This window comes from Bos taurus, chromosome 24 (assembly GCF_002263795.3).
Source record: "Bos taurus isolate L1 Dominette 01449 registration number 42190680 breed Hereford chromosome 24, ARS-UCD2.0, whole genome shotgun sequence".
In the NCBI taxonomy this organism is placed as follows: domain Eukaryota; kingdom Metazoa; phylum Chordata; class Mammalia; order Artiodactyla; family Bovidae; genus Bos; species Bos taurus.
The window spans coordinates 21,953,403-21,978,537 of record NC_037351.1 but is presented as its reverse complement, the minus strand read 5'-3'; the positions used below and the strand labels follow the sequence as shown (position 1 = coordinate 21,978,537).

Here is a 25,135-nt window from a genome sequence, read left to right as displayed (position 1 = left end):
TGTGATTTTTAAAAGGGAATGCTTGGCTTCCCGAATCTTTGCAGCCCAAAACCAAATTTCTTAACCACATATGTTTCAAAATCCAAATATACTATGAAATAAAGGTCATTTATTATTTCACAAATGCCCTAGGTCTTATAGTAAATTTTGAGTGCAACATCTTTCATCTATCACTTACTCACTTTATTGCAAAACCATGAGGCCAGATTTCAAATGAGTTACAGCTTCCATAATGGCAGTAATCTCTTGCTCTTTTGGTCATAGATAACTGTTTTCTGTGTTCTGTTTAGGACTGAGCAAGTTACAAGCCACTGGAGTATCAGTTGAGAGTTTGAGAGTGTTCTTTTTTGCTTTCATTGAGGTTGTTCCGTGAAAGGAAGCCAAATACCATTCGACAGGACATCCTGTGATTCCCTTAGTTTACGATGGCCAAGGACATGCCTTTTTTTTTTTTTTTTAAAAGAGATGATTGCTTGCTTCCTTTCCTGTTAACAAGGGAACCCAGAACTGATGCTGTCCATTCGGCTTTAAGAACAATAACTAGCAAATAGCTAAAGCTCACTCCAGAATCACCCAAAGACTTTTAGGACATGGAAGAACTTCCAGGTCTTTTTACGTGAGCCAGCAATGATTTGATCATGGTTAGCATTTAACTGCCCATCAGTTCTGTTGTCTTGAAATAATAATTAACTGAAGAAGAGAGGAAACGGCCAAACTAGAAGTTCAATAAATTAAATATGTTAACAGAAAATCTGAACTCAGGTATATTATGAGATATCTGAACAATGACATCTAAGTACGGATGCTACACAGAAGACATGGAAAATGCTCACAATGTGTTAAGAGAAACAAGCTGATGAGTACAGAAGTGTGTAAGTATTGTATTGATGTCCTAGGGCTGCCCTAATGAATGGCCACACACTGGTGGCTTGAAATGCATTCCCTCACAGTTGTGGAGGCTGGAAGCCTGAAATGAAGGTGCTGGCCGAGCTGTGCTCCCTTCCGAAGGCCCTGGGGGGGAATCAGTCTTTGCCTATTCCTGCCAGGTTGCCTTCTGCGTTCCTTGGCTTGTGGCCGCGTGGCTTCAGTTATCACATGACCTCCTTCCCTGTGTGTCTGTGTCTTTCTGTGTCTCCACACAATGTTCTCATAAGAATACAAGTCGTTGCATGCCCTTGAAGGGAGTTCAGGGTCGAGAATGACACATTTTGTACTCCAGGGAAACTGGTGGAACAGGTCTTCAGAAAGTCAGATATTTTTCAGGAATTGATTTCATGTTCCCAATCCTTGCATCTCCTCATATCTAGAAAAGGACTCATTCCCTTCATGGTGACATCAGCTCCTCTTGACTGGCAGAAAATCTTTTGTAAGATAAGTGCTTGATTGCACTGAAGTCCCCTTTCACCAAAGTCACATATATTAACCTTCCTCCCCTACTTCTTTGGGGCAGTTTCTCAGAGCTATCTGAGGTGCTGTCTCCCAGGCTAAAGTCCTCATTTTGCCCCAGATAAAACTTAATTCGCAAAAAGGAAAGAATGCAAGTCATTGAATTTAAGACTCTAACGTTATCTCAGCTAATTAAATCTGCAAAGTGTATTTCCTAATAAGATCATGTTCTGAGGTTTTGAGTGGGCATGATTTCTAGGGGAGAGGGTGATGCTGCTCGATCTAGTGTATATATGTGTGCTCAGTCACTCAGTCGTGTCCGACTCTTTGCAAGTCTGTGGACTGTAGCCTGCCAGGCTCCTCTGTCCGTGGACAAAAATACTGGAGTGGCTTACCATTTCCTCTTCCAGGGGATCTTTCTGACCTAGGGATCAAACCTGAGTCTCATGCATTACAGGTGAATTCTTTACTGCTGAGCATATGCACACACACACATGTGCATGTGTAATCATTTTTATAAATGTACATGTATAAAATACTCTCATATGAAAGATCTTTAATTTTTATCTTAATTTTCTACTTTTTCTCTACTAAAAGCATGCTGATTTTCAATATAAAAATATTTTAAAAAATAACACTTTGACATCTACTTTTTAAAAATAGGTTTTTTTTTTTAATAAGCATTCTACCTTGAATTTGTTTTCTTTGTTTCATCAAACTATTATGATTTTTTAAACTGTAATTTAAAATAGGGATTATTCCTTTGTAGTGTATATACACACAGAAATATATGGAGTCAATATTTTTATGATATTAATTATGTTTGTTGTGCTTGTTACATTATAACAATAGCTAAAACTGAAGTAATGTAAAGTAAACCAGTCTTTGAGACATTGGGTCAACCAGTATAGTACCAAGTCTTTGGTTTAAGTCTGCCATCTGCCGTGCTCAGGTGTGTCTGACTCTTTGGGACCCCATGGACTGTGGCCCACCAGGCTCTTCTGTCCATGGGATTTTCCAGGCAAGAATATTGGAGTGCGTTGCCATTTCCTACTCCAGGGGATCTTCCTGACCCAAGTATTGAACCTGTGTCTCCTGCATTTGCAGGTGGTTTCTGTACCGTTGAGTTGCCTGGGGAACCCCCCCGTCCCGTGCAAAAGTGATAATTATACTCAATTGCTGATTCAGATTAATTTTTAAAATATGTTTCAAAGTCTCTAAGTTAAATTAATCTTAGGAACCTAGAAACTAGGGTTTGGGACAGAATGAGGAGGCACTTTGCAAATCTCACGTTGACTCATATACTGGGTAACTTTTAACACACGTTCACTCTAGCACAAATGTCATCTACTTACCGAAGGCCTTTAGACTTTCCTGTCTCCAGTAACATCTCTGGTTATTTCGTCAAGTAGTTTATATGGTCTGGGAAGTAATTTCCTTTTCCTTAATTATTTCTGAATGCTCATTAATCAGCTGTTACTTTTCCATTTTTATCCCAGGTTTAACAAAACATTCCAAATTCAGCAGAGACCATAATCCCACACATTTATTAAACTACAACAGTACGTTAAATTTTGTCCTTTGCTCCCGTGAGTCCTCATAGCTTAGTACTGCAGAGTCAGAAAAGGAAGCTCCAGTTCAGGAGACTGCTATGCATCCTCTGTTCCCAGACCCAGAGGTCTGACCATGGCTGCCTCTCTGGTATCTCTGTACCTGATTCAGTTTGAACATGGCACACTTCTTAGCCACTTTTTACCCACATGCTCAGTGTTTTGTACTTCCTTTTGAGAATTACAATGTTTCTGCACTGATGCTGGAAATGTTTTCACCTTCGACCTGGGTCAAGACAGCAGATAGGAAAGCGGAGAGATATTGCAAATGAAGTGTGTGTGTGTGTGCGCGTGCGTGCGTGCGAACGAACTGATTTTTGTCAGAGGCTTCTGGGTCTTTTGATGCAAGTCTATCAACCCTTTCTTCATTCCCATAAATAAATGGTAAATGACTTTATTGCCTTAAAAAAAAAAGAAAAAAACCCTCTTTTACTGCATGCAGTACAAGGCAGACGGAATTGGTGTCTGGTTGCCCAGACAAGAGTAAGCAGGAAACTGGGGCGGGGGAAGAAGGATGAACGCTGACTCTGGGGTGGAATTGTGGACAGACAAGGGGGAAATGTATTCTCTGGCCTAAATGAATCATTTCACCTGGGAAGGGAAGTTTCGGGAATGATGGCTTGGGGAACTGGTGATGAAATAGTGTTCCTAGTTTTGATGGTATTTCCCCACCGCTACACCAGTTTGGCTGAACTTTACTAATCTTGGACCAAAATTTCCATTTCCTGTGCTCATGACTTGCAGCCGTCTTGGACGTAATTCACAGGATGTCCTCTGGGGTTGTGGAGTGGGTTTGAGGTAGAAGCCGATTGTACCTTGTCAACCAAAGGTCATATTTAAGAAACTTAAGGAAAGAATTAAGAGTGGGTGGCATGAAGAAGGCTGGGGGTATGTGAGTGTCCATCACCCATCTTAGAATTAAATTCACCAGGACCTATTGGAACAGTGGGCTGTACTTCCCTCCTCCTTTTAAGCTTAATTTTATTGGTACTTCACTTCCCATTTCAGAATGTTCGCATGAGTTTAAAAACAAATTTTGCCACAGTGTAAATATAGACCTTTGGATAGGCACCAATCTCTAGGAGTGAGATACCAAGAGCTTTGTTGTTTTTGTTTCTTTTTAAGAGATTGATTTTTCTAAACACGTAGTCAGGACATCCATCTGAAGTCTTTTATTAGTTGAAAAAAATTATAAGCAGCAATCATGTATGTGGCCTCTGTCCATTTTATCTAAGCTACCACAGAAAGCAAATTGAGAGACCTGAGTCCAAGATGTGCAGTAAGTAGAAATGTAAAAGATGGTGATTCCTCAAGTATTAGCATGCCGTATATGCTACAGCTGGTAGGCTTTTGAGCCAAAAGCTATTCCCAGCATTAAACTGAGTACAGCTAGTCACCAAATCTCTCCATTTCAAGCTCTTCTTTGGGGAAACCTATGTTAAGACATCATCTTGGTTAAAGGGAAAATGTGATGCCTTGGTAACACTAAAAAAGGGAAAACATGGTTTTATTCAAGGCCACAATTGCATCTGGGAAAAAGGTACTGATGAACCTATTCGTAGGGCAGGAGTAGAGATGCAGACATAGAGAATGAATTTGTGGACACAGCGGGGGAAGGAGAGGGTGGGATGAGCCGAGAGAGGAGCACTGACGTATATACGCTGCCGTGTGTGAAATAGGCAGCTGGGGGGAAGCAGCTGCATAGCGCAGGGAGCTCAGCTCGGTGCCCTGTGATGACCCAGAGGGTTGGGATGGGGGAGTGGTGGGAAAGAGGCTCCAGAGGGAAGGGGATGTGTGTCAACTTACAGCTGATTCACATTGTTGTAAGCAGAAACCAGCACAACATTGTAAAGCAATTAACCTCCAATTAAAAATATACATAAAATCAGGAATGGCGGTGGGGAAAGACCACAATTGTGTTCTCATTTGGAGGTCTATCCTCTTCTCACCCAACTCTCGTGACATCATAAAACCCGAGAGCAGAAAGGGACTTGGTTGAGGGCAGGAATCCTAGAATCAGCCCTCGGCCCAGATCCCAGCTGCTGCGTTTGATAATTGTGACCAGGGGAGTGACTGACCCTGCCTCCCCGTCTGTGCACCTTCCCATCATGGTGTAAGCTCTGTGCCTGTCACATAGCGTTGTCGTGAAGACTAAACGAGAAGGTGAGTGTTGGCTGTGTACTCCTGGGAAGGAAAGGAGAGCCAAAGAAGTGAGGCACCTGTGCCCAAGTTCACCTGACTGGTCAGTGGCGGCTCTGGGGCTGGCAGCCAGTGCCCCTGATCAGGGCTCTCATGAAGCTGAAATGTACACATAGTGAGTGTGCAGTTCATACTGGAGACGTGAAAAATGGCGCACTTCTTTGTTGCCTGCCTTCTTTTAGACGTCAGACAACAGAGTCCTGTAATCCACTCAACCCTGATCTCTCCTCTCCTGACCATGTCACACAGCACTAGAGACATGTATAAACAGTGGGTTTACCGGGTGTGATATCAGGAACCCTGTAACTTTCTCCTCCTCACGAAATCCTCCTCTCGTGCATCCACTCGGGTTTTACTTCCTGTGTACCCACTATGTGCTTGGCATGCCTCGAGACACAGGAGGCTATGGCTCAGATGGTGAAGAATCTGCCTGCAGTGCAGGAGACGCGGGTTCAATCCCTGGGTCGGGAAGATCCCCTGGAGAAGGAAATGGCAACCCACTTCAATATTCTTGCCTGGAGAATCCCATGGACAGAGGAGCCTGGTGGGCTATGGTCCATGGGGTCACAAAGAGTTGGACTTGACTGAGCGACAAATGCTTTCACTTTCACTCTGTGCCGGGCACTCCTCTAGACGTAGAACGCACGCAGTAACAAAATAGACTCTATAAAGAACCTGCCTTCAGAGGTAACCTTATGGGGGCACGAGGTAGTGGAGAGACAGTAAACCACCAAAAGAATCAACAGATTGTGTTAGTATCGTGGAGGAAAGAGCAGTGTGGCGGAAGGGTCCCTGGAGGAGGCCACTTCAGAGGAGGTCAGGGAAGGCTCACTGAGGAGGGGACGTTTGAGCTGAATCTGAAGCATGGATGCAGCCCAGTGTGCCAAGTGCTGGGAATGGCCTCTTCTTTCAAGTAAGATCTTGAGCGCAGTTATCCCAGAGGATTAGGGACGATGTGAAGCTGTCGTCCTTCATTTGGGTTTGTTTTTTTTGTTTTTTTTTTATATGAGAAGGTTTAGGGAAGTCAGGCACCTGAGAATGTAAGTACCCGAGGAGGAGCCAGTACAACCAAGAGCACAAAATAGTTCAGAACCAGGAGGTGGGGGTCACTTCTAACAAAATTTGCCGCACACCTGACTTTGCTTGGCATTGATGGCGTGTTCATGTGGTCACCGCACATTCTTCTGCTATGTCTTTTTTAAAAAATTTATTTATTTTGGAGGCTAATTACTTTACAATATTGTAGTGGTTTTTGCCATACATTGACACGAATCAGCCATGGGTGTACATGTGTCCCCGATCCTGAACCCCCCTTCCACCTCCCTCCCCATCCCATCCCTCAGGGTCGTCCCAGTGCACCAGTCCTGAGTACCCTGTCTCAAGCATGGAACCTGGACTGGCGATCTGTTTCACATATGATAATATGCATGTTTCAGTGCTGTTCTCTCAAATCATCCCACCCTTACCTTCTCCGACAGAGTCCAAAAGTCTGTTCTTTACATCTTGTGTCTCTTCTGCTATCTCGCATATAGGGTCATCGTTACCGTCTTTCTAAATTTCATATATATGCGTTAATATACTGTATTGGTGTTTTTCTTTCTGACTTCTACTTCTTACTGCTTCTACTACATCTTATGCACCCGGTTTTATGCGGGGCTTGGGGGGAGTGTTAACAGATGAACGTGACTGCCCCCCTCCCCCATGGTGGCAGCAACCCTGGTGGATCCAGGGCCGTGCTGGGTGGGCAGGCTGGGACCTGACTGGACATGGTTAGGATCATGGGAGAGAGCTAAGGTCAGGGGGAGAGGAAACAGGGCCAAGTGGGGCTGGGAAAGTAAACGGAAGGCATATGGTCAAGAGCAAGTGGATGTACCAAGAGCCAAGTTGAGGGGGAGGTGAGGGGACTGGGCAGAAGTTGGTGCCCTGCAGAGGCCAGCCAAGCCTGTGGCATGGGAATGAGCTGCAGGTCATGGAAGTTATTTTCAGAGCAGGGACCAAGCCACCCACTGTTTGAAACAGATGGACATTTAGGCAAATGTAATCCCTTATAATCAGTTGCATTTCTGACCATATGAAGAAATATATGCCGTGTGTATGTGTAAGGCCTTAGACTGTTGCAGTTATGTTTCATTCATGGCCATGAATATGAATGCCACGAAGAACTTTTTTAAGAATTCCCAAATTTCTTCATTCTTTGGGTAAGAGCCAAGTTTCCAAGTCATTTCAAGGCCATAGCTATTGACTGTTAATTATGAATTTAAAACCCCAAAACATGTATGTGCTTTTTTAAAAATAAAAAAATCAAAATTTTAGTTAGCAGACTGAATAAATGAACACGAATGCTTTCTGTCTTTCATCGTTCAGCATGACCTCAAAGTCTCCGTCAAGCTAAACAGTCACTCTCTGGACTTCGGGGCTGGAGCCAAGGAGGAGTGGGTTTGGGATTGTTTTTGTTTTAATTATTGAAGTATGGTTGATTTACAGTGTTGTGTTAGTTTCAGATACACAGCACAGTGCTTCAGTTATGCGTATATGTATATGCTATTTTGAAAGTTGCATTTCTGTTTCATTTTTTTTACAGTTATTGGGGGTAGCCAAGCTAAGAACCCACTTACTGAATAGTACCTGACGGGGTTCACCCAGGTAAAGACAAGGCTGTTAAAATGGAAGTTGATTTTCAAGGCTAGTAGAAAATCTCATTTTGCAGACAATTAGAGAAATCTGGGTGTTTTAATGATATCCTAGTTTTTAAAAATTGTCCTTGGAATACTTAGTGATATGGCAGGAAGGAGCTTAATCTCTGTTTTAAAAAGGAACAGTTAGCAGTAAATGGGATGGACACCCTGAAAAAAGAGTAGTATTCTCTGTTCCGTTGTTGCTGAGAGAGATGGCAGTTATTAGCTGGAGTAGGACTTCTGATTGTGTGATGACATGGAGCTTTGTGCCCACGTGAAAAGCATCATCAAGCAGTGAATGATAATGAAGGGCACATTAATAATCGCAGTGGTAGGGCGTCCAACAGAGCCTGACATAAAGAGCAGGCTCTTGGGCCTTCTGATAAAACTCATGTTTTTGCCAGTGTTTCTCTAAGCAGCTTAGTATTAAAATTCTTTTACACTGGTTTTCTTCACTAGCTCTAAATTGTACTGAAATATACCGATTTTTCCTCAAAATTAGGCTATTCACAATTTTAAAAAAAGCTCTAAATTTTGAATAGCCTAGTTTTGAGGAAACATCGGTATATTTCAGTATCTGTGTTTTAATACAATCTATGCATCGTATAATTGTTGGCATACCTTGATGTTTCTCCGCCATCCTTGTCTGAAGTCAGAATTGCCCTCAGGGCTCTCCCCCACTCTGAGACTTCCCGGGAGGAGGCTTGGTGACTGGAGGAGTTAGTTTTGCATTCTTTGTCTTATCCCGTAGACAGTCCTGTAAAAATAAAACATTTACATCCGCCCATGGTGGCTTCACTGTGTTATTATTACCTGAAGACAATAAAATAAGAAGACAATACACGACCTCTTAAATTCCCCTCCCAGCCCTGGAATCCACGCAGCCATCAATTATTCCACAAATTAAATGGAAGCCTTAATACCCAATCTTCAACGAAACCCAGTACAGTTTCCAGAATGCCTCTTACCTTGTCAAGGCTTGTCTTTCAGAGACCCTCTGTGACTCCAGCCTCCCTCCGTCCTGCTCTCCCTCCCCAGCCAAATACCGCCCCCCTCCCTTCGCCATGTTCTGGGTCACAAATAAAGAGCAAGAGATGAATCGAGAATTATCTGGAGATAGTCTTTCCTTGGTGAAATGTTTAAATCCTCCCCCCCCGGTGGTATTGAATCTGGAGAATGAATTATGCGCAGCTCAAAGGCTGGGAAGTTTCTGGTTCAGGGGACACATTTACAAGTCACTCCCGATGGATGCCCAGTTCATTGTCTGGGGCAGCCTGGGGTGGGGTGGGGTGGGGGATTCCATATCAGCCTTTTGTGAGGAGGGAGCCAGGAAGCTGGCACTCAGGCAGAGTCTAGGTCTGTTGGTACAAGGTTTTTCAGAGGAAAACACATACATTTAAGAGAATGTCTGCTGCGGGACCCAAGCTGTTCAGCCCCCCTGAGGTTGATGAACAGCTTTTGGAGTTTCTTCCTTTGTCTCAGTATTTGATCAGTGGGTATAAATATGCACTTCTTTTCTTCAGTGTATGTTTTCCGCTTACAGTAAGTCCCCTACACACGAAGGAATTCTGAGAGCGCGTTTATAAGTCCAGTTTATTTGAAAGTCCAACAGAGTTAGCCCAGGTACCATGATGCAAAGAGCCGACTCATTGGAAAAGACCCCGAGGCTGGGAAAGATTGAGGGCAAGAGAAGGAAGGGGGCGACAGAGGATGAGATGGTTGGATGGCTTCACCAAATCAGTGGGCATGAGTTTGAGCAAGCTCCGGGAGATGGTGAAGAAGGACAGGGAAGCCTGGTGTGCTGCGCCCCATGGGGTGACAAAGAGTTGAACACGACTGAGCGACTGAACAAAACAACAAGTACAACAAAGTTAGCTTAGGTACCCAACTAACACAACTGTCTGTACAGTACTGTACTGTAATAGGTTTATAATGCTTCTCACACAAATAATAACATAAAAAGCAAACCAACACAGAAAACGTCTTTAATCTTACAGTACTTTGAAAATTACAGCCATACCAGCGATATATCACTGCTGTTTTTACGCTTGCTTCTGGACATCCTGGGCTTGAAATAAAGATGCTGTAGCACCGTACCCTGTACCGCACTGTACTGTAAAGTACACAAAAGCACAACCACGTGTAGGGGATGCACACACATGACAATGTAAGCCAGACACGAGAACTGACTTATGTGATTGGGACATGAGAACACATGTTCGCGTCTTTGAAAGTTCGCAACTCAAAGGTGTGCATGTTGGGAACTTACTGCATTTTAGAAACATGGCCCTTGTAGGAGAAGGAAGTACTCATTTTCATATCAGCAGCTGTCTCGATCTACTTGTGGGTAGGTAGAAGTGTTTGCAAAATGGCTGTTTTCTGTTAGGATGACGCCAAAAAGATTCTTAGAAAAAAGCCATGGTTGATAAGCATGTTTCAAAGAATGCACCTCCCTTTACCTGGTAGGTCAGAATAGGCCAACCTTGACCATCCTAAAAATGTGAACTAGAGAAGACCTTGTGGAATGGAAATTCAGGGTGAGACCTGGACCTTGACCAGGGTCTTAAGGCCAGTGATTAGTAAAGGAAATGTTCTTGTGACTCACAGGCACTTCTTCCACCTTGACATACATGGAGACTTCAGAGCCGTGTTTGGTCAGCGTGACGTGGCTTCCTATGAAGCATTCGTACCTTATGACTTAAGAAACCACTTGGGTTGTAGATTAGTATACGGACTTCAGAAATCCTTATGTTCCCAAGATCAAAGAAATATTCCCTAGGTGAAAGGAAAATACCATTATTATTCATTCATCTTTTCCAGTCTGTTCTTTGTTTTGTCAGGCTTCCCTGGTAGCTCAGACTGTAAAGAGTCTGCCTGCAATGCAGGAGACCCAGATTTGATCTGTGGGTCGGGAAGATCCCCTACAGAAGGAAATGGCAACCCGCTCTAGTATTCTTGCCCGGAAAATCCCATGGACAGAGAAGCCTGGTGGGCTACAGTTCACAGCGTTGGAAAGAATCAGGCGCAACTGAGCGATTAGCACTTTCACTTCCTTTGCTTTGTCCGTGGGTGAAGAGTGGGTTGCGTGTGTTGGTCTTAGGCTGGTGGAGGTGGATTACTTCCCGCAGTGATGGAGAAGCATGTTGAAAATACAGATTGTTATGAGAGAGTGAAGAAAGACGGTCACAAATATGAGTATAGTTTTCAGTGCAAAATTGTGTGAACAGAGTATATTGCCATGGCAACAGGGAGCTTAGTTTACAGAACATGTTATGTTGAACACGAAGTTTCCAGTTGGGTACAGACTCTCTCAGGGAATGAAATAAAGAAAATAACTTAAGTCAGGGTGGGAGAGGTGGGTGGCTTTTAAAGGTTCAGCTTCAGAATGCATTTGGGGTAAATCTGGGGGCTTCCCTGATGGTTCAGTTCGTAAAGAATTTGCCTGCAATGCAGGAGACCGCAGTTCAATTCCTGGGTCAGGAAGATCTGCTGGTGAAGGGATAGGCTACCCACTCCAGTATTCTTGGGCTTCCCTTGTGGCTCAGCTGGTAAAGAATCCGCCTGCAATGTGGGAGACCTGGGTTTGATCCTTGGGTTGAGAAGATCCCCTGGAGAACGGAAAGGATACTCACGCCAGTATTCTGGGCTGGAGAATTCCATGGACTATATAGTCCATGGGGTCACAAAGAGTTGTATATGACTGAGCGACTTTCACTTTCAAGCCAAACTGGGCCTTCTTACAGAGCAGCAGACAGAAGTCAACCACTTAAGGAAGGCAATTCTTCTGCAGATGGTCGCGTCTAAACTTGGGAAGCCTGGCATACTCAGATGGTAGATGTGAAAAAAAAAAAAATCAAAATAGGTTCCACATGCCTCAATCCCAAAATTAATTTCTCAAGCCCCTCTCCCTACAGCCGCACACCCACAGCAGCGCTAGAGCCAGAATCTTGAGACACCTGGTCTACTGTGAGCCTTGCTGGAAAAACACCACGTTTTCCTCCAACTTGTACACAAGTGGTCTGTTAAGTGCGGGGTGCGGAGACAGAATGAATTATGTAAGAAATAATTCCAGTTTTTGTTAGCTGTGACATTTTTATATGTCACGTTTTGAAGAGGCCTTCCTCTGTAGTAATTCACAAACCTTGCCCAGTTTGTTCTTGGACAAAATTGTGAACTACTTTGTCATTGGTTTGGGAGCCGATGACTGGTGAGGGGGCAGAATCCATGTTTTGGTTTCCATAGTTCGGGGCTTGCCAAATCTTTATCCAGGCTTTGTTCAGGAGGCAAACTCAAGTCCCACTTAGTCACATAAAATTCCTTTTGTTTCAGTAAGCAGAAATGCAGTCTCTGATTTGTATGATTGAGTGACTGCTGCAGAGCGTAAACTTAGAGCACTTGTCCCGCCATCACCCCCAATGCCATGCACACTCTGTGTGCATGCTACGTTGCTTCAGCTGTGTCCCACTCTTTGTAACCCTAAGGACTATAGCCCGCCAGGCTCCTCTGTCCATTGGACTCTCCACCGAGAATACTGGAGTGGGTTGGCATTTCCTTCTGCAGGGGGTCTTCCTGACCCAGGGATTGAGCCCCCATCTCACTGTGTGTCCTGCATTGGCAGGCGGGGTCTCTACCACTAGTGCCACCTGGGAAGCCCATGCAGACAGGGTGAAGTGGGGCAAAACCAACATACTGGCCCTCAGGCTAAGGCTGGCCTTTTTCCAAAGTCACATGTGTCAGTGATCCCTATCCATGGACAGGCCAGAAGTGTGACTTCACCTGCTGGAAGGGATTTTCATTTTTCTGTGTGTTTTTCTTTCTCTCACTTTCAAAATATATGTATATATATGTGTGTATATATATTATATGTATATATTAGCTACAATATAACATTATAGATTATATGTATATACTTATATATATAGTGCCAGTTTCCCAGAAAGGCATTTGGACATTTCCAGAAACAGTATATAAACTATACACTGTGTATAAACTATGTGATGATTATTGGTTTATTTTCAAGAAAGAACAGTGGATGCAAATTCATTTTTAAAAAATTTATTTTATTGAAATATTGTTGGTTTACAATGTTGTGTTAATTTCTCCTGTGCAAGTTCATTTTAAAATGAAATTTTAATGCCATATCAAAATGTGTGACCCAGAGACCAACATGCTAGGAAATTGTCTCTTTCTTACTACTTTCAGTGCTGTTGTACTTACCAGGTTGTAAACACATAGTGATCTAGTTAAAGTACCAACTGAAAGCCGCAGATTAGAGGACAGGACTTGGACTTCCTTTTTTACAAGGGTGACACAGAGAAATGCTTGTCCTAGAGACCGGATGTCAGGTCATCGAAGAATAAACAGTAATTTCTCTGGAAAAGACGTGCTGAAGAGCCAAACAGAATAAATCCTGCATAGTATATTGGTTCTTTATTCTGTGGCATTCGGTGTTATCTTACCTTTCTTAGCCATTTACTTTGCTTGCCTGAGTCTTTGGAAATTACTCAGTAAAATTTTAAAAATTAATATTTTGAGTTGTGCTTCACAAAGACTAGGAGTCCACATTTGTCAGCCAAGAATACAATTCCTGCCCTGCTTCCCTCATAGGATTTATTTTTTCAAGAGTCAAAATGGGAGCAGGGAACCACTTTAACTATAAAATGATAGAAAAATTCCTTTGTGGTCTGTACAACATATCTGATGAATAAGTAGAGACCAGTACTTTCACCTTTATGTTGTAACATGGATTGGCGTCTAAGAAATTATAATGAAATAACAATGAAATCTTCAGATTTTAGTGGATGTTCACCTAAGAGCTAAGACTGTTAAACTCCACCAACCTTGAGTTTAACATTTGGAGAACCATAAATTCTCATTTGTGAATTGTTGAGTCAGATGAATAATTTCAGCTTGAATGTATTGAAGTTGCACCTGTAGAAAGTTTTCTTTTTCTGAAGGAATTAGGGGGAAAAAAGAATGACTGGCAGAGCAGAAATAGAATTCTTTTTCTACTTCAGCTGCCTTCCCTACACAGAGGAAATCTGGACCTCAGGCTCTCCCTTGCAAAATCTGAAGGTGTCACACATTTGGATGGGGGACTAATAGAGGAGGTGAAAGAGAACCACAAACCGAAATGAACTTAGAAGTATCCTGGTAAAATACGGGGGAAGATAGATTATAAGAATATTCTCATCAGCACGGATGGTAAATAGTAATGAGCTATGTTGATTCCATTGGTATTAATTTGAAGTAGGTATATTGTTGTTCAGTTGTTAAAGTCGGGTCTGACTCTTTGCAACCCCATGGACTGCAGTATGTCAGGCTTTCCTGTCCTTCACTATCTCCCTGAGTTTGCTCAGACTCATGTCCATTGAGTTAGTGATGCTATCTAAACATCTCATCCTCTGTTGTCCCTGCCTCCTCCTGCCCTCAGTCTTTCCCAGCATCAGGACCTTTTCCAGTGAGTCAGCTCTTTGCATCAGGTGACCAAAGTATTGGAGCCTCAGCTTCAGCATCAGTCCTTCCAGTGGATGTTCAGGACTGGTTGCCTTTAGGATTGACTGGTTTGATCTCCTTGCTGTCCAAGTGACTCTCAAGAGTTTTCTCCAGCACCACAGTTTGAAAGCATCGATTCTTCGGTACTCAGCCTTCTTAATGGTCTAGCTCTCACATCCGTACAAGACTATTGGAAAAACCATAGCTTTGACTGTACGGACCTTTGTTGGCAAAGTGATGCATCGTTATTGTTTTATTTTAGAAAATATCATAAAACATTCCTAACCTTGACTGCTCCACCCTTACTCTTGCTCTGTCCTCTATCTTTGTTTGCCCACAGGTCCCTCAACACATGTATGTTCTTACTTCAGGGTTTCTGGGGACTGTAGTTGTGTCCGGTGGAGATGCGGATGTGGTTGAGGTTAGAGTGTGAGTCTAGTAAATAAGCAAAAATCAGCTGCTATTCTGTTGTTTACCTGGTCATCTTAATGAGCTCCTTGAAGGCAGACAATGCTTTACTTGCTCTTGTGCACCAAATGTCTCAGTATAAAAGAATTCTTGTCCTTTGGTGAACGTTGTCAATAAAGATGCAGAAAAGAGTGATTCATTGACAGAACCTGCAGCAAATGACTTGCTTCTCCGTTCTTATGGATTTTTTAAAAGCTATCATAACTCTTCAACCTGTCCTTTTGTTCTGCATTTCTTTCTACTATGTAACCACAGACCATCTTTATTCACTTACTTGTGGATAATCTTTCTAAAACACAGATCTGATTGTGTCTCCCCTGCTTTGCATTTAATTTTGTGTTTAAATCATCTAGAGCAAAAATTTCATCCCAACCTGGCTTTTCGCCCTCTGGCATAATTCTGGGCCTTAGTGCCTCGTCCTCCAGTAGTACGTTGCCTCTTAAAGCAAAAACTTCTCCCTACTGCCTGCAGGCAAAGCCATTAGAAAAGTACATGAACTGCCAAGAATTATGCTGGTAAATAAAATTATACCAGACACTCCAAAACATTTTAAATTTTGAATTATTTTTACTGAAGTTTTATATAATTTACATAGTTGATTTTTTTAATTGACTAGTAATTAAAAGCAAATGCTTTGTATGCTAAATAATAAAGAAAACAATGGAAGTTATTAAGCAAAAAATTAAAAGCATTTTTAATAATGTTGTGGAAAGGCAGTAACTGTGGTCACATTTGTGGGGATGCCAGTGTCTCTTAAGATTTTTCACATCTTCAGGGGAAGAAAATTTAGAGATGAGGGTGCTTCTGAGGATGGATATATGTTTATTTTTATACTTAACTATAAATAAATAAAATTGTCACTTAGCACTTTAAGTAGAAAGTTTTTTGTTGCTTTAGAGTTAATAAGAATTTCAAATACAACTGTTTAATAATGTGTATATTTTTGTGTAAAATCTCTATGTCTGTATTTTTCTATTGTATATAGTTGTGCTTAAAAATATTATCTCTAGTATTTGTGATCAAAGGAATAAGGAACTCTTGGAGAAATGACTGGTTTTAGGTCTAAGGCAGCAAATGTACAAGTTAAGCCTGAAGATTTTTCTCATACCAGAAAGCAGGGAAGTTAGCAAAGAGTACTAGAACCTTGTCAGAAAAAACTCAGAAGCCAGTGATTTAAACTGTGTATCAAATGTGTTTAAATCTGTAAGTTCATAATTACAGTTCAGAAATAAAAACCTCATTGGTCATGTTTGGAGACTGTTAGGAAACTTACCTCTTTGTTGTGAAAATCTGAAGATATAGGGAAAGAATCAGGCATCTATCTTGCCTTTCTTATATGATCAATATCTCAGGAAATTTCTCTTTGTATAATTATTCAGCTAATAAATCAAGAATAAATAGAAGAAAAGGGAGAGAACTCAAATAAACAAAATGAGAAATGAAAGGGAGAAATAACAACCAATACCACAGAAATATAAAAAGTCACAATAGAATACTATGAACAGTTATATGCCAACAAATTGGACAAGCTAGAGGAAATGAACAAGTTTCTAGAAACATGCAGCTCACCAAAACTGAATCAAGAAGAAATAGATAATTTGAATAGATAGAATTCACTAGAAGTGAAATAGAATCTGTAATTACAAAACAAACAAACAAACCTCCCTGCAAACACAAGTCCAGGACTAGGTGTTTTCACTGGGGAATTCTACCAAACATACAAAGAAGAACTCACACCAATCCTTGACAAACTCTTCCAAGAGATTAAAGAGGAGGGAACATTCCTAAAGTCATTCTGTGAAGCCACCATCACCCTGATACCAAAACCAGACAAAGATAATACCAGAAAGGAAAATTACAGGCCAATATCGTGGATGAATACAGGTGCAAAAGTCCTCAACAAAGGATCATACACTATGGTCAAGCTGGATTTACCCCAGGGCCACAATAATGGTAAACATATGCAAAACAATCAATATGATATATCACATCAACAAAAGAAAACACAGAAACCAAATAATCATTTCAGTAGATAACAGAAAAAGTATTTGGTAAAATTCAGCATCCATTCACGATAAATACTTTCACTGAAATGAGTATAAAGAGAACAGATCTCAGCATAATAAAAACTGTCAGAAACCCACAGCCAACATAATACTCAACAGTGACAAGCTGAAACGTTTCCTGCTGAATGTTAGAACACAACAAGGATGTCCACTCTCACTTCTATTCAACATAGTATGGGAAGCCCTAGCCACAGCAGTTGGATGAGAAAAAGAAAGAAAAGGTATCCAGGTTGGACAGGAAGCAGTCATGATACTCTCTATAGAAAACCCTAATGACTCCACACAAAAACTATTAGAACCAATAAACAAATTCAGCAAGGTACAAGATTAACATACAGAAATCTGTTGCATTTTTTACACTAACAATAAAATATCAGAAGGGGAAAGTTAAAAAAACAAAACCTTAAATCATGTCAAAGAAAAAACTAAGGAATACACCTGACCAAGGAGGTGAAAGAGTTACATGCTAAGAGCTATAAAACATTGATAAAGGAAATGGAAGATGATTCAAAGAAATGGAAAGATATCTCAGGCTCTTGGATTAGAAAAATTGATATCATTAAAATGACCATACTACTCAAAGCAATTTACAGGTTTAAAGCTATCCCTGTCAAATTACCTATGAAATCTTTCACAGAACTGGAATAAATAATCCTAAAACTTAGGTGGAACCAGAGAAGACCCAGAATTGCCAAAGCAGTCCTGAAGGGAAAGGGCAAAGCTGGAGACATAACCCTCTCAGACTTCAGACAATACTCCAAAGCTACAGTAATCAAAACAGCATGGCATTGGCACAAAACCAGACATATGGATCAGTTGAACAGAATAGAGAGCCCAGAGATAAACTGCACACCTGTGGCTAGTCTTCAACAAAGGAGGCAGGAGTACACAGTGGAGGGAAGACAGTCTCTTCAGCAGGTGGTGTTGGGAAACCTGAACAGCCACCTGTGAATCAATGAAGTTAGAGCACTCTTTACACCATACACGAAAATAAATTCAAAATGGCTTAAAGACTTAAATATAAGACATGACACTTCAGAATTCCTAGAAGAGGGCATAGGCAAAACATTCTCCTAAATAACATTGTAGCAATACTTAGGTTAGTCTCCCATGGTAGTAGAAATACAAACGAAAATAAACAGGAACTATTCAAGCTTTTGTATAGCAAAGAAAACTGTAAACAATACAACCTACAGAATGGAAGAAAAGATTTGCAAACGATGCAACCAACAAGAGCTTAATTTCCTAAATATACAAACAGTTCATACAGCTCAATATCAAAAAATAAACAGCCCAATCAAAAAATAGGCAGAAAACCTAAATAGACATTTCTCCAGAGAAAATATATAGCTGACCAGTGGACATATGAAAAGATACTCCACATCGTTAATTATTAGAGAAATACAAGTAAAAACGATGATGAGTTATCACTTCACACCAGTCAGAATGGCCATCATCAAAAAATCTACAAATAATAAATGCTGGAGAGGCTGTGGAGAAAGGGAACTAACTCTCCTATACTGTTGGTGGGAATGTAAATTGGTATAGTCACTATGGAGAACAGTATGAAAGTTCCTTAAAAAAAAAAACAAAAACAAAAATAAGGACTTCTTGGTGGACCCATGGTTAGGATCTGCTTCCACTGCAGGGGGCACAGATTTGGATCCCTGGTTGGGGGACTAAGGTCCCACAAGCCACACGACCGGAAAAAAAAAAAAAACAACAACAACTAAACTGAAACTATAGTTACCATATGATCCAGCAATACCACTCCAGGGCATATATACAGGAAAGATGAAAACTCTAATTTTTAAATTCAAAAAGGTAACATGCACCTCATTGTTCATAGCAGCATTACTTGCAATAGCCAAGACATGGAAGCAACCTAAGTGTCCATTGACAGATGAACAGGTGAAGAAGACATGGTAGATACATTATCAGCCATTAAAAAAAAAGAAATATTGCCATTTGCAATATTTGTGGATGAACCTAAAGATTGTCACACTAGGTGAAGTAAGTCAAACAGATAAAGACAAATATTGTATAGTATCAGTTACATATGGAATCTTAAAAAAAAAATACAAATGAACTTATTTACAAAACAGGAACAGACTCACAGACATAGAAAACAAATTTATGGTTACCAAAGGAGAAAGTTGGAGGGATAAATCAGAAGTCTGGGATTAATATATACACACTGGAATATATATAATAAATAAAGACAAGGACCTATTGTATACCACAGGAAACTATATCCTATACCTTGCAATAACCTATAATGGAAAAGAATCTGAAAAAGAATATATATATCTCTGAGTCACTTTAATGTGTACAACATTGTAAATCAACTATACTTGAATTTTAAAAAAGAATAATAGAATATCACTTTGAAGTCTCTAAAGAGTTGGGATTTGTTGTTGTTGTTTAGTCACTAAATCACGTTTGACTCTTTTGTGACCCCCATGGACTGCATAGCCCACCAGGCTACTCTGTCCATGGATCCCAGGCAAGAATACTGGAGTGGGTTGCCATTTTCAGTATACACCTATTAGAATGGCCAAAATCCAAGATACTGACACCACCAAGTGTTGGTGGGGACATGGAGCAATAGGAAGTTTTATTCATTGCTGTTGGGAATGCAGGATGGTACAGCCCTGTTGTGAGACAGCTTGGCAGTTTCTTATAAAATTGAACACACTCTTACCATATGACCCAGATCAGTCGTGCTCTTTGGTATTTATCCTAATGAATCACAAACATACAAAAACCTGCACGTGACTATAGTAGCTTTACTCGTATTTGCCAGAACTTGGAGGCCACCAAGATGTCTTTCAGTAGGTGAGTGATACACTCAGACAGTGCAGTATTATTCAGTGCAAAAAAAAGTGAGCTCACAAGTCATGAAAAGACATGGAGGAACCTTCAGTGTGCATTAATGAAAGAAGCCAGTCTGAAAAGGCTGTGTACTGTGTGGTTCCAACTGCATGACCTTCTGGGAAAGGTAAAACTATGGAGACAGTAAGAGGGATCAGTGGTTGCCAGAAACGGTGGGAGGGAAGGATGAATCGACAGAGCAGAGAGGATTTTTTTTTTTTTTAAGGATTCTGTGTGATACTGCAGTGACGGATACCTGTCATTGTATGTTTGTCACAGCCCAGAGAATATACAACTCCAAGAGGGAACCTAATGTAGACTGTAGTATTTGATGAGAGTGCATCAGTGTAGGTTCCCTGATCGTAACAAATGTCCCAGGTGGTAGGGAGATTGTCGGACGAGGGGGTATATGGGAAAACTGTACTTTCCACTCGGTTTTGCTGTGAACCTAAAACAGCTCTAAAAACATTGTTTATTAATTAGAAAGAGGAAACCAATCTTACCAAACCATAGCTATCAAAATATTTTAAGCAAAACAAACCTTTTCTGTTACTTTTTCTGTGGCCACTGTGTGCCCCTCCGGAGAAAAGTTAGGGGAAGTAGTAGGTGTCATGGAATGGTCAGAAGGAAGAACAGTCAGAGATGAAAGAAGGACTCATGCAGTCAGTTCCAGGTACCTTCTGTATAACTGTTTTTTTTTTTTTTTTTTTTGCTTTATCCAAAGTTTTTAGGGATAAAGACTATCTGGTGAAGACTTTTTTTTTTTTTTTTCCGAATGAAACATGTATGTATCCTGTTTCTGAAGGGAATTTCCTTTTCTCTAAAGCTGATTAAAAAAAAAACATTTGTTCCCAACTCATCTTCTGAGACACTAAATTACATGAGACATTAGGAATCTCAGAGCCTGAACAACATTTGAACCAAGTTGAAGGAGACGTAAAATGATGATGCACGAACCGTATATGAGTTTTAACCGTATAAGAGTTCTGCCAGGGTTGGATGGATGTCTGTCATCTTTCTGAGTTCATTTTTTTCCTTGTAGGTAAATAAATGTTGTTTGTTTGTTTTTTTCTAGTTGGGGAATGGCGGTCAATGTGTATTCTACCTCGATAACCCAAGAGACTATGAGCAGACATGACATCATCGCTTGGGTTAATGACATAGTATCTTTAAACTACACAAAAGTGGAACAGCTTTGTTCAGGTAAGAGCATTCTTTTAAGTATTTACCTAAACGTTTACTCATGTGGAATGTGATTTTATAAACCACAGATGATGTATTTGGAATAGGAATATATATATATACAGCTTCAATAGATAATTTAAGGAGAAAACCTCAGGTATAATTAATGAACATATGGGGGAAAATGATGATGTTCACCAAAGAGCATCGAGCTACCCCAAAACGTGTTATGAGTGATCTCGCTGAAGCTCTGTAACTGATCTCCCAGCCTTTTCTCTGTCACCCCCCCAGTAAGCCACCACACATCTCTTCCTAAAAATGCAGATTGGATCCTGCAAAACCCTTTCTTATAAACATTCCGGGCGCCACGTTGTCCTTCCTACAGGATAAAATTCGCTGTTTTACGTGACTGATAAGGTCCTTTCCCTCTGGCTGCTGTCCATCTCCTTGGTTTCATGGTCCACATCTCCCTGCCCTGCGCCTCTGCCCCACGATACTCTTTGTTCCTAAAGACTCCTTCCCTTTTGCATTGCATGGATTTTTTTCATGCTCCCGTTGCCAAAAAGTCTTTCCCCTTCTCTTCATTTGCAGTAAAATCTTGTTCACACTTTAAAATCCAGCTCATTGTCATCCCCTCTGAAGGGTTCCCCAGACCTCCCAGGCTTCATGGTGTTCCTGGAGCACCGTGCCCAGCACCCTTCCAGAATAATGCCTACCACACTGTGTTAGAAGGTCCAGCCTTTATTCCCCTGAAGGTTCCCAGAGCCCTTGAGGACAGGGCTGTGTCTCATTCTTTGTCAAGTATCTGAGGCGGCACCCTGCCTACTATGAAGTAGGTGTGTAAGGAGTGCATATAGAGCTAAATTAAAAAAAAAACAAAAAACATTTGATTTCAGTGATTAAGTGCAGGCTTGTTGAAGAACATGTCACTAGTGAAGTAATTCATTCTTAGGTTAGAGTATTTAGCAGAGACATAGTTTTCCTTTTGGAACAGGAAGTATTTTCTTCTTATGAACTAATAGGTGAGAGATTTTCTCTCTGCCTCTGACCCAAAATGGCATTAGGGACGAGAAAATATTCCTGAGATGGATTCGTGTGAAATCCCATGAGACATGATCGATACAGAAGTGTCTTCAGGTGTAGCTGGTGTGGCGATGCTGAGGCCACAGCAGGACATCCTGTGAGTCTTGTGTAGACAGATTTCATGCAGGGCCCTCAGCCCCCACCAGTCCAGGCCCACCAGAGAGGACACTCTCGCTTCTCTGCATCTAGGCTGGATTAGAATCAACTAGCGGACAAACTTCCCTTCTACTGACACCTCTTCTCGCGTCATCATTTTCTCACGAGCAAGACAGTAGGGTGTCCAGAACCTAGGCCTTGCCTGACCCACCGGCTCTGTGTCCAGGCTTCAGGCATCAGCCCTCTGATTTGGGAGATCAGTAGTGGATGCAAACCGAGCAGTTCTTTACCCTTTAGTACGATCTGGATTGAAAAGCCGACTTAGACTGTGATGACACCCAGGAAAAATGTGTTGTTTGCCTATTGAAATGACTCTAGCAATGACTGTCAGAAATGGCCCCTGTTGCATCCTGCTCAGCTGCAGATCTGCACTCAGGTTTTCTGGTGTTGTTCTTGCTCTGCGTTTTGGAGTGCCCTGCTATTTTATTTTATTTCTAAAAGAAAGTATTTATGTATGTATTTGGTTGCGCTGGGTCTTTGTTGCTGTGCGTGGGCTTTCTCTTGTTGCAGGGAGCGGGGGTCTGCACTTCGTCGTGCGTGGGCTTCTCATTGCGGTGACTTCTCTTGTTGCAGAACATGGGCTCTAGGTACTTGGACTCAGTAGTTGTGGCACAGGGGCTTAGTTGCCCGGCCGCCTGTGGACTCTTTCCAGACCAGAAATCGAACCCGTGTCCCCTGCATTGGCAAGCAGGTTCCTATCCACTGTACCACCAGGGAGGGCTTAATATTTTATTTTTAATTTGCTGGAGGAAAAAAAAAAACACCAGAGTGTTTTCTGTTATCAGCCATCCCTTTTCTATTAATAACAAATATCACTTTACATTGTAATTGTGGGTTCGCTTCTCCATGGGGCCTGACCCACGTTCTTCCCTCAGAAGTGCTCATTTTAGGATGAATGCAAATCAGTTTGAAACTGCTGTGGGGCAAAGACAAAACTGTGTATCTTTCCCATAAAGTGGCTGTGTGTACTTGTGGATAAGGGCCATGGGGTTGGTTATCCAGAAAAAAAGAGACACAGAGAAGGAAGGAGATAAGAAAAAACAGTCATAGAGAAAATTGCCAGTCATGGGTCTAAAGTGTCCAAGGGGCCCATGAGGAACTTCCTGTTTAACATATTTGTGGGAGTTTTTGCAGACAAATGAAATGAGAAGCAAATTAGAATTTTTAGATACAGCAGTAGTAAATGCTGGAGTGTCCATGTGTGTGTGTATCTGTTCTGTGTATGTGTATATATAATTTCTTTGCATATCTTTTCAATTTCTCATAAGGCAAATTTAGTAAAATTTTAGCAGCATTTGTGAAGGGTTCTTGAACAGTTACCTTAAAGAAAGCATTGGTGTGCATTTTCCAACCATATGTACCATATGTACGTTGCCATCCAGTGTGGCTTGATGAAACCTGTGGAAACCATTTTGATCATGAGAACAGATAATTTTCATTAGGGTAACTCACTGGCTACCAAATATGTTGTATTTTTTCCCTCAAAAAGCAAATAAACATGTTAATCCCCATAGTAGAGAAACGGGTGTTTTATTTTAGACAGTCATTTCATCAAAGTGTAAACTGGGGACTAAATGCATTTCTAATCTTCTGAGAAGCTGCTTAAGAATGCCAGTTTTTGGGATCCTTGACTTTCTAAATCAGCATCTCTGGCTGTGCGAAGCCTCCAGTGTGCCAGCCAACAAGCACCCCAAGTACTTCTGGGTTGCAGCCAAGAGCTTGCTGTGCATTTTAGAGGAACCCCAAACCACCAACAGTAAAAATATCCAGAATTTACCTGGCACAGTTTCCTTATTCATACTTTAGTCTTTGACTTTTATCTTCAACAGTGGCATTTGGCAAGAAATTCTATCATTTCATTTATTTATGAACTTGTTTATTTATACCCTTCTTTGTTCTAGAAGACTTTGCAGGCAGCGAGGACAGTGCCATTAGGATAAGAACAAAACCAGATATTGGTGACCTTAGTGATTTGTCCTCAGCACACTTATAATGAGTAGTCCGATTTCTTGGATAATATCTTTTTCTTTTACTTTCATTTGAATTCCTTTAGTTTACTGTGTATAATTTTATTTTAGTCGTAAGCTATGGGAAAACACACAAAATACCTTCACATATTTAACTGATGTTTTTTTCTTGTTCAGTAAAATTGTTCCTTACTCTTTTTCCTAAAGACTTATGTTCCAATACTGTCAGTCCCCCTTTGGCATGTTTTTTCCCCATTTGCATTATTTCCTATTTGTTTCTTTATTTCCAGCTAAGAGCTCTCCCTCCAGCTATCATTAAAACTAACATCAGCTTTTCTTTAGCTCATGAATAGCTGACATACTGCTTCACATGTGTGCATCTTTTTCTGCAGAATTTTCTACCTTTATATCATCTCATTTGTTTCCATCTAAGCATTTTTAAAGCTTTATAAAAGTGAATGGTGTGAGGTTTAACATTTTGAAACATGTTGTAAGTTGCAAAAGGATGACAGTGACTTGTTGTTTTCCTGTTATTTCAACCCAGGAATGTAACCTTATGAAATTGACTTTGAACATGAAATCTGGGTTATACAGTCATATGCATCTTTAGTTTGCATTCATGTCTTGTGAGCAGCAACCTTTATGTTTCAGGTGAAAAACTGGACTACATTAATGAAGGCCAGACTGTCAATGGGTGTGAATACTGCCTAGTAATATGACAGTATATGGCTCATCTATGTTTGATTTGAAGACGAATATTTGTGGATTTCCCATGTTGGGATGGGGGATTGAACCATGTGAAATACCAGATTAGTTTGGCCTAAAACGATTTTTTGTTTTAGTTCAACTGCTTTATAAAATTTCTAGGGTTTTTTGCAGAGTGACATGTTTTGGTTTTACTTTAGTACCAGCTCAAACCAGTTTGATAGAATTTTATAAGGGATTTAAGAGAATGGGCATATATTTAAGACAGA

At 41.0% G+C, this 25,135-nt stretch overlaps 1 protein-coding gene across 5 annotated transcripts in view; it reads left to right on the top strand.

The window, feature by feature from the left end:
• The window catches only part of MAPRE2 (microtubule associated protein RP/EB family member 2), a 187,217-nt gene that overhangs the window by 83,638 nt on the left and 78,444 nt on the right, over window positions 1-25,135 (top strand). For all 5 annotated transcript variants that reach the window (XM_059880787.1, XM_024984216.2, XM_024984217.2 and 2 more), the window contains one exon: window positions 20,849-20,976. In XM_059880787.1, coding sequence (XP_059736770.1) covers window positions 20,856-20,976 — 121 coding nt within the window. In that variant the 5' untranslated portion in view covers window positions 20,849-20,855. The remainder of the gene's footprint in view (window positions 1-20,848; window positions 20,977-25,135) is intronic.